General features: G+C 39.4%; 1 protein-coding gene across 1 annotated transcript; it reads right to left on the bottom strand.

Moving 5' to 3' along the window:
* Positions 1–5840: 5840 nt before the first annotated feature.
* On the bottom strand, positions 5841–8845 carry klf17.1.S (Kruppel-like factor 17, gene 1 S homeolog). Its single transcript, NM_001086359.1, is given in 3 exon segments — positions 5841–6749; positions 7175–8180; positions 8675–8845. Coding segments are annotated over 3 exon segments (1242 nt in total). The 5' UTR covers positions 8735–8845; the 3' UTR covers positions 5841–6573.
* Between the last annotated feature and the right edge of the window lie 1740 nt (positions 8846–10585).

The following is a 10585-nucleotide window of genomic DNA, read 5'->3' on the forward strand; positions in this document are numbered from 1 at the left end:
GAAAAGCTTCATAGTAATATTGGAGTTTAGTTATAACATCTCCTCACTCTGCAGGCTGTGAATGCAGGAAAGTTCAGCTACAGTATATACACAATATCAGATTTCCATCAGTTTTAGCATGTGAAGTAATGATGAGTTTCACAGTCCCTGATATTTTTTTAAATTCCACAGATTGTAAGGGCAGAGTTATTAAATTAAAGTCAGTTATCAGTTATGTGCAAGGTGCAATATACAGTGCCATAAACCCATAGGGTACCCTGGATTAAACACCTGTTATTGACCACGCAACCCTTCATGTATTTTCCTTGTGTGCACTTTTAACATGTACCAACTATAATATAAATAAATTGGAATTGTAGAGATGCAAGAGAAATCGGATGCTCCACCCATTTATTACCTACATGATGCCCAAAATGAGCAAAATACAGCTTGTGTGCAACTTACCTAGCAGTGGATGCAATGTCACTGGAATTCTGGGGAAAATATGCTGCATTATGTTGCATATTGTGAATACTGAAGTTTTTCTCCAATTTTACAATTTGCCTCCTTTCGAAGGTAACCCCAATATGTAATAAAATTATAAGTTAACGTTAATTAAATGTTTATTCTATTTTGTATATCAGGGCTGTACCTGAACCTGGAAAAAGGCAAGTTAACCTCATCTAAGGTAGCTGTCACGTTGCTTGAATTTGCTGAGTTTTCCTCCCTAGAGAGCATTGTTAGCACATGACCACTAGAGGTTCTATTACTATTTGTGTTTACGAATAAGCCATCACATGATCAATGAATATAATACATGACAATCTTGGTAATCCTTATACAGGTATGGGACCTGTTACCCAGAATGCTCAGGACCTGCTGGACCTTAAAGGGATACTGTCATGGGAAAAATTTTTTTTTTCGAAATGAATCAGTTTAAGTGCTGCTCCAGCGGAATTCTACACTGAAATCCATTTCTCAAAAGAGCAAACAGATTTTTTTATATTCAATTTTGAAATCTGACATGGGGCTAGACATTTTGCCAATTTCCCAGCTACCCCCAGTCATGTGACTTGTGCCTGCACTGTAGGAGAGAAATGCTTTTTGGCAGGCTGCTGTTTTTCCTTCTCAATGTAACTGAATGTGTCTCAGTGGGACATGGGTTTTTACTATTGAGTGTTGTTCTTAGATCTACCAGGCAGATGTTATCTTGTGTTAGGGAGCTGCTATCTGGTTACCTTCCTATTGTTCTGTTGTTTGGCTGCTGGGGGGAAAAGGGAGGGGGTGATAATCACTCCAACTTGCAGTACAGCAGTAAAGAGTGATTGAAGTTTATCATAGCACAAGTCACATGACTTGGGGCAGCTGGCAAATTGACAATATGTCTAGCCCCATGTCAGATTTCAAAATTGATTATAAAAAAATCTGTTTGCTCTTTTGAGAAATGGATTTCAGTGCAGAATTTTGCTGGAGCAGCACTATTAACTGATTCATTTTGAAAAAAATGTTTTTCCCATAACAGTATCCGTTTAAATAAACACAATAGGGTAGCTTTTGCTTCCAATAAGGATTACTTATATCTAAGTACAAGGTACTGTTTTATTACTCAAAGAAAAAGGAAATAACTTTTACAAAATTGGATTATTTGGATAAAATGGAGTCTATGGGAGATGGCCTTTCCGTAATTTGGAGCTTTCTGGCCCATGCTTGCGTAGTTTTTGACCTCAACAACTTCCTCACAAAGTTTGGGACCAAATAGCTTCTATGAACATTTGGAGGGTATGTAATTAAATTTCACAATCACAAAGAGTATTATGCGACAAATACATATAAATTGTATTTTCTGGTATTTACATGATTTCATTTTTTAAAGAAAACGCATACAAAAATAAAAAGAGAAAATGCTGATAATTAAGTAATTATTCTAATGGAACTAGTTTCTCTGAAATGGATTTTGACATTTATAACTTATACAGTATAAGGCAGATGCCTACATGAACATAGTACTTAGGTAGCACACCCACGGGTTAAGAAAGTACTGTAAGTCAGCCAGTAGCATTGTTGGGAATGAGGAATGGAGCCATGTCAAATAGAAGACATTTGGGGAAGCAGAGATATAGTTGACCACATGGTGGGGCATGGAGATCAGAAACAGGTCTGATCTGGTGCTTGAAGTCCATAACTTACATCATTCTAATAAAGGCTTTAGTATCATCTGATTAATAAATAAGGGCTGCTGAGTGTGCTCATCAAATGTGCTGAAGGCTGCACTTATATCTTTATACTGTTTGTTTAGAATGAAAACAGGTGGTGGTATTCTACTTCATAATGTGGGAGGGATTGCTGATGGAGGAAGATTATAGAAACTAAGTAAACAAGTAAAATATTGAGTTAGGAATGGGAGGCATAAGAGGTAAGCATACACTGTCAACATACAAATTTCAACAGTTATTCTCCAAAAGCACAGTAGGGAAGTGTGGGAAGTAGGGATGTAGCGAACTGTTCGCCCGCGAACTTCGACTGTTCGCGTCCGCCGAATGTTCGCGAACGTCGCGCGACGTTCGCCAATATGTGTTCGCGTTCGATTCGATCAAAAATCGTTCGACCATTCGACCATTCGATTCCTTCGACCGCTAAAATCGAAGGATTTTCGTTCGAATCGAACGATCAAAGCCATTCGATTGAATGAAATCATTCGATCGAATGGTTTCGATCGTTCGATTCGAACGAAAATCCTTCGATCGAACGATTAAAATCCTTCGATCGTTCGAATCGAACGATTTTGCGGATGTTCGAAGTTCGCGAACTGTTCGCGAACTGTTCGCGAACTGTTCGCATTTTTTGCCGGTGTTCGCGAACGGCGTTCGCAAACACATAAACGGCAGTTCGCTACATCCCTAGTGGGAAGCCAATCACAGCTGACCTCGAACAGTGAAAGTGGCAGTTGTGTGCCACTAGTTTTAGAGTTTCCTATGCATTTATGTGCCCTTGTGAACCCACAATTAAACAGGATATAATCAAAAGCTATATTAAATTATTGCAAAGGAAAATGATTTCGCACAAAGGCATAATTTTTCACAGTGTGAATATTTTTCTATTACCGACTTTTACATCCCCCCATGAAGCTTTAATTTCAAGCTGCTGTGTAAAAGCCAGAGGCAGCACCTAGTTTGGAGCTATAAAAGAGCCCTTGCTACTTTCATAAGTATCTATTTTGCTCCATTTACTGGCTGTAGGAGTCGAACAGAAGGAGGAATTATCACCCAGTGCCCTTCTCACTGCATTTAAAATGAAAGTGTCCCTAATAATAGCTGTTTATTGCACATAAAGAGGCTCCAAATACATCCCTAAACCATTATCCCTAAACCATAATATATATATATATATATTTGGCCATAGGGCCCAGCGATCAGATCAGAATGGAGGCAATATGGGTGGTCAGATCGTGGGACTGCATCAAAATACAGACTCGGCCTGTCGGCAGCTTTTATCGGCCTGTGTATTGGGGCCTTAAGTCTGTAAAACTTTTTTTTAGAAACAAGAGAAAATGAAGATGAGAAAGGCACAAGGGAAAGCCTTCAAGTCAAGTGCATTAATGTGTATTACTTCTGTCTGCAAGATACTGCTGTATGTTTTTTTTTAGCTTAAAGTGGTTGTTCACCTTACAAGCACTTTTTTCAGTTCTTTTTTCATGTTCTCCATAAACAAAGACTTTTTTTTCTATACTTTTTTACAGTTTTCCCAAAATTTAATTTAAAGTTTAATGCTCCTGTCTGTAGTGTTTCAGACAGGCACCTAAGTGATCCAGGAGCATTCTGAACTGTTACAATTTAATTGACAAATTAGTTGATACATTTCTCAGCAGTATCTGTGGAACATTAGCAACTATTGTTTCAATTCTAACAGCTGCCTTTAATGGAACTCAGGGATTCTGCTCAGCAGGGCTAAAGTTAACAAATGTATCAACCAAATGTATCAATTTAAAACAGTTAAAGAGTCGGCGCCCCCACCCGAACTGCTTTGATAGGTGAGAAATTAAAATGGTCACAAATAGAAAATAGAAAGTAATTGGAACAATTCTGGTGAACAATCTGAAACCAACTGAACTACGTGTTTGACGTGAAAAACCCCTTTAACATCTCATTTAATATTAAAACTTCAGGTTTCAGAGTAGGGTATTAACTTGAGTTGAGCACCACAATGAAAGTATCACTTCCCTAAAGGACAGGGAGACCCATCTTTGGGCCATGACTGAACCCCTGCTGTAATGTAAAATTCCAAAAGTGTAACTGGTTTCATCTTTAGGAAACCTGATGTGCATGTTTCTTCAGCAGGTTGGGGAAGCAGTTTTGTTTTTTCACTCCTCACAACAATGTCAAGTTTGTAATTTTATATGCTTGAACAGGTAATGAGTGACAATGCTAAAACCAGACACCCGTTAAACAGTCATAATCCTTTTTATTACCTGAAAAGGCAAAGAGGAAGTGTCTTGTTCTCTGCTGTTATTACAGCATTGATTCTGAAATAGATACAGTTATCCCTATATTATAAGAATGCTGGGCTGCTTAAACAGAAGAAAACCAATCAGATAGGAAAAGGCAGAATCTTCAGAATAGCAAAAGGGAAAGTTGTGCCTACCACTAAACCTTTTTAAATTATAAGGTGAGTGCAATGAGTGTGAGACCATGTAATTAATAACAGGGAGAAAAGCAGATGCTTTGCATTCATTTGGACACTATGACATTGTGTGCAAAAATCTACTAACAATTTTACAGGTACTGATTATATTGAATATATTGTAATGTATGGACAAAAAATCCATGTTATTGTCATGACAAAGATATTGTAGTTGTGCTTTTGTTAATCTCTTCAGTTATGCAAAATATATCAAATTTGCATACACCTAATATTCCTTTTACATTTAAATCATTATTTGTTTGTTTATACCTCTTATCTCATTTTATATGCTAATTACATCCACTGGGTCTTAAACTGTAGTCAGTCAACTGTATTATTGTAAGAAGACATTGCTGGGATCTTGCCACAGAGAACTACTGTTCTGAAAATTGTTTTGTTTGTGGGTGTGTTTTGTAGAGCAAAGCAGATACATAATAATATTAATATCCTTTCATTAAAGGAGCAGAGATCATTGAAAAGAAGTAAACTTCACTGTCATTTTTCTGATCTTTCCATAATACTTATTTCCAGTTTGCCAAACACTATATCACCTTTGCTCTCTCCCATGCTGATACTAAACTCTTCTAGTCTGTTAATGCCACAAAATTGCCACAAAACATAGAACCCACGTGCCTGATAATAAACACTCAATGACACTCAAGAACTGGTTATATACATGCTAGTTTGACAGCAGTTTCAAATGCCATAATAAATATGGTGGCTGAAAAAATAGAATCAGCCAAAAGATCAATTGACTGGAATATTTTAGATAAAATTATTTATTTTGAAGAATAAGGATAAATGGTTGAAATGTGTGAAATGGATTTTAGAATTATGTATCCAAGCTATAAATTTTTTCATTTAGTTGCGGCTGGAGATCAGAAAGTTGGACATTCCAGAGATAATGGATCATAAAAATGAACTAAGTATATGAAATATTTATTAAATTTAAGGGCAGTGCATATTATATAATACAGTGGGATATCTATAAAAACGTCAGAAGATACTGTCAGCTCTTCTGAATATTTACATAAACATAAGAAACCCTTAAGCTCAGTGGTTGTATATTATTTTTATACTTTTTGCCCTAATACTCTTTACTAATAACATTTGTCTATCATACTACCCAGTTCATCCCTAATATTTGTGTACAAAATTTATTTAAAACATGAGACTAACGCAAATTTCATTTTGGCAAATAATGACTTTTATTATACAATTTACAATTCTTGCAAGTACCAAATCGTTTTATATCCCTTCCAAAGGGATCAAAACAATGCTAGCAGTAATTTATGTATTTAAAAAAGATATATATACAATGTTTTCTAAAGTATAAAAACAGACCCTGCAAAAAATGGCCAAGTTTTTAAATGCTATACACACACACATAGTACTTTGGAGTAACTGCCCAGCCTACCTACATACATACAGTGCATCAAATGTCCATTAGATGTAGCTGTTTCTCTCCAATTGAATGTAAAAATAATGTGCCTGTCAACCTGAATTCAAATTGCACTTTTCATTAAGAGCACAGGGCTTCTCTGGAACATTTTAGTTTTCAACTTTACAGCGACAACAAAAAGGAGTAATAATATCTGTAATAAAATAGCTGTAACATTCCAGGTCAACCAAGAACTTCAATTCACCTTACCAAAACGCAAGAAAGCTAAATTACAAATATTGTACAAATGCAGAGTAACCATGAACCCCCATTTACAAATAACGAGCTTGTTTTCTCTTTAAATAATATATTTATATATCTGGTTACCGCATATATTTACCTGGCGATCAGGTATGATTCTTAAATACTACTTTATACAAGGCTGTATATACATAACCCCCCAATAAGAAAATAGTTCTTCTGTATAAATAGTCTCCGAATTGAATATATTACTGTAAGCTTGTTCAAGTTGATCTCTACATGTGTCTCTTCATATGCAGGGCCAGGTGATCGGATCGGGAGAAGGCTCTCTCACACAGATGGCACTGGAAGGGTCGGTGACCCGTGTGCTTGCGAAAGTGACGGGTGAGTTCGTCAGATCTTGCGAATTTCCATCCGCAGCCCTCCCAGTTACAGTGATATGGTTTCTCTCCTAGAAGAAATGATAAAAGAAACATTATTATATGTAACAGGACAACTTTAGACTACTGTTAATAGCTTTAAAAAGTATGCAAGTTTTATGGTATTTGAATGGTTAAACTGTAATGCTGAACTGTCTTTTCGACACTCTAGAAATAGTAAGGTAGATTAGATTATAAATGTATCATGCTCAATTAATTAGAGATATTAGCCCACAAACTGGTGGTTTACAATAAATTGCCTAGCTATAACGAATACATGACTGATCTTGTAAATGAAACTATCTCAGATGTACTATAATTAGCTTTGATAGATATATTATATATTGTTCACATTATTAATTCTGCTTCGAACCAGTCATTTTGAGTATACGACGAATTAGTGTGCTAATAAGGGCAGTTATTATTACCCACCCCCTAGTGGCAGAATTACTCTTACCTGTATGTGTTCGCATATGAGCCTTCAGGTGGGAGCTCTTGGTGTAGGTTTTGCCGCAGCCCGGGTACTCGCAGCTGTGAGTGGCAGTTCTTTTCTTGGCCCAAGATCTCCGACCCCTCTTTGGTTTGCAGTCATCCGTGGCAGCCATGGCAGGATAATACTCGAGCAAGGGGGAGGAGGGAGGGGTGACAATCATTCCATGCATAGATGGGTGAACCTTCATGGGGTCTCTGTAAACTCCAAATTGTCCATGAAACTGCACGTTGGGCTGGCTGGTAAAATGAGTTTGGTAGGGGCTTGCCATTGGGTAATGCTGTGCCATTGACATAAGGGACAGGCAGTGCATGTCAGGGATCATGTGGCAGTCATTGGGGGGCATATCCTCTGTGGGTACTGGGGGGCTGAGCCTGTGCTGAGAATAGGCAGGATTGGGAAGGAGTTGGCCGTGCATTTGCATGATGCCAGCCTTCTGCTCCATGATGGGGCTAATACAGTCTGGGGAAGTAGGGGAGCCGGCACCCAGCATGCACGACTGCTCAGGTCGCTCCTTTTTAATTCTATGGCTCAGGTGCTGTAGGTGCTCCGATGGCAGATGCCCAGGGGTGTCCATGGCAGATACTCTGAGCTCAGTGTACTTCCTGCTGTGCATGCCGGCCTTTAGTCCAAAGTCAGGGGACACCTCTATGCAGGGCACATCTGGGGTCAGCAGCTCCGCCACATAACTGTGATGGGGGCTCCCGGCAAAGCTCCCCCCTCCGTATTTCTGACTGGCAGTGTAGGATCCATCGCTATCATAGGTGGTACTACAGCTCTCAGGGGTCTCGGGCAATGGGTAGGCGCCACCATGTCCTACCGGCGTGCCACCATTCTGGCTGCTGCTCGTGTGAGCCAATATAAAGTCCAAGTCAACGAATTTGCCCAGGTCATCCTCTTCCTTCTTAATGCAATGCTCAATCATGGTGTAGCTCATATCAGCCAGTGGCCTCAGCTCCTCCATTGCCATGACCTGTGGAACAAGAAGAGAGCAAAGTTAGACCGTGTACTTGTCAGTGGCCAGTAAGCGCAGCCCTGACACTCCCCGTGCCCAGTTGGTACATGCCAGAGCCCGGCGAACAGCCAGAGTGAGATTATCACCAGGCGTAGTTATTATTATTATTAGTATTATTATTATGCCTGGGAAACCTGTAGAACTAGTTGCTCCCCTTCAGCCTAATAGTCACGGGCTGGGACACTTAGCAAACACGGTGGCTGCTGTGCAAATAACTAGAAATTCAAGAGTTTCTTTTGCTCCCCTTGTGTTTCTTTAACTCGGGACATTTCTCAGACTAATTCCTCTTATATACCCGCACATTACTGCAAAGAAAGGAGCCGCTTCCCCAGACATAAAAGAGCAACGCGAGTAACAGAATGTTACATTAGTGTCATTTTTGCAGGGGGGGGGTGTTACGTAACATTTTGCCAGAGTAAAATCGAATATATCTGTAGAAAAGCTGTACTTACCGATACCATGCCAAGCTGCTTGTCTTCCACTGGTTGTAGGGTTGAGAAAGCCACACTCATCCTAACGTGCTCCCCAGGAAGCAGCACCAGGCTTGCAGGTGACTTACAAGCAGGGAGCCCGACTATAGAACTCCAGAAGCAGCAGGAGCAGTAGTCTCTAGAAACTTTCTCAGCTAACTCTTCAGATCCCCCAGCTGTGGCGCTTGTTAAAGTCCTTGAGCTGTCACGATTGGTGATTCATTGATGAATACTAATGCAAAGGCCTCTTCTGATTGGTCAAAAGGTTGGCTGTGTTTGTACACACACTGGATCTCTTACTAGACTCTGCCACTAACCACGCCCCCGTCCCCAGGCTAATTGTCAGGTCTGGGATACATGATTACAACATGCAGGGAACGTGTAAAGAAGTAGCAGCGAGAGAGGAAACTCAGCAAACAACTCGGGACACACCAATTTGTTAGAATCAGTAGTTATGTTGAGAAAAACGAGAGAGAAGAAATAAATGAGAGCTGAAAGGGACATTTAATTTAACGTATTTATAAATAGCAGGTTTGTCTGTCTGTCTGTCTATCGATCTATCTATTTAAAGTTAATGTTATTGCTAGCTGCTGCTATACTGCTAAATACAAACATGTTCTAAGTGACTGCTGCATGCACCGGTCTACACGGGAATGTAGGCAACTTATCAGTGGTGGAATAGTGGTTAAGAAGATTCTGCTGAACCTCATTGCAGAACTGCTGTCAGTAGCAGCCATTGCATCCCAGGCCAGAAGGAGGTGCACCAGTAGCAGGGACTCAAGGTGTGCAGGGGCACTGGGACTCTCCCAGTAATGAATTAGACTTGGTTGAAATGAAGCGAATACAAACACTACTAATAATAACCGTCTTACTAAAAAGCAAAACATGACTGTGAAATTTAGGCTGAGGGGGATGGGTTAAGGTGGGACCTGTGTGTGAGGAATAGCTGCTATCTAAATTAACATATGTCTCCTTCTGCAACTTTATTAATTAGGGATGGGCTCTAACTCCTCACCAGCATTGATATAAGATAAATGATGTACCTGCTAATGTGCAAATCGTAAGAATAATTAGGTTTGGTAGAAAATGTTGCTGCTCAGTGCTTGGAGGGAACCGAAGCGCTGGTAAAGCACATTGCTCTTTGAGACTTTAGTAGCGTTAGATTTTTAGGCTGTAAAACTGTAAGGAACACTTTTTCACATTATAGTTTAAACACTATTTATTCATAAAATGAGGAAAGGAGACAATGAGAAGTGGGTCTAAAGGGGTTAACGTGCTCTGCTACGTCTGTTTTCGTTAAATATGATCTCCCCTCTTTTAATAAAATCACTGAAGAATGTTTATTGTACGGCTAAGAAACTTTTTTGGCCGACACTTAATGTCTTCTGTCTTATACACTGTATATATACAAGGTGCACCAAAGACGCAGAATTGGGCGCTCCATGTATTCTGAAAAGATGTAGTGTAGGGGAATACATTTAGACAGAGAGCACTGGAGCAATGGATGACAATCCAATTTGGCGCTTATTCAGCTGATACAGAGAATCTGCCTCTTCATTGAGACGGTTCAGTTTGTAAAGAAGAGATAAGGCTTATCCCCAATTCCAGCCTACCCCCTGTCTTTCTGAGAAGCCACTTGTTTTTCTGCTCATCCTTTGCACTAACTCTTTGTTGCTGCTTGTCGCACTGTCACTCAGGACTTCAACGAGAGGTGCTATTTGTCTGAAGATGAACCTAATAAATAAAGTAGATCTTTATGTAACTGTTCCCATAGTGAAACCTCAATTTAATAACATTCACCTTGTTTGTATAAAGCGGCGCGTGGAACCTGAATTTCTGCTTTAAAGATGTTTGAAATTAGCGCAGTCCTGCGAATAATTGTATATTTAGTAT

The sequence above is a fragment of the Xenopus laevis genome, chromosome 4S (assembly GCF_017654675.1).
Source record: "Xenopus laevis strain J_2021 chromosome 4S, Xenopus_laevis_v10.1, whole genome shotgun sequence".
NCBI lineage: Eukaryota > Metazoa > Chordata > Amphibia > Anura > Pipidae > Xenopus > Xenopus laevis.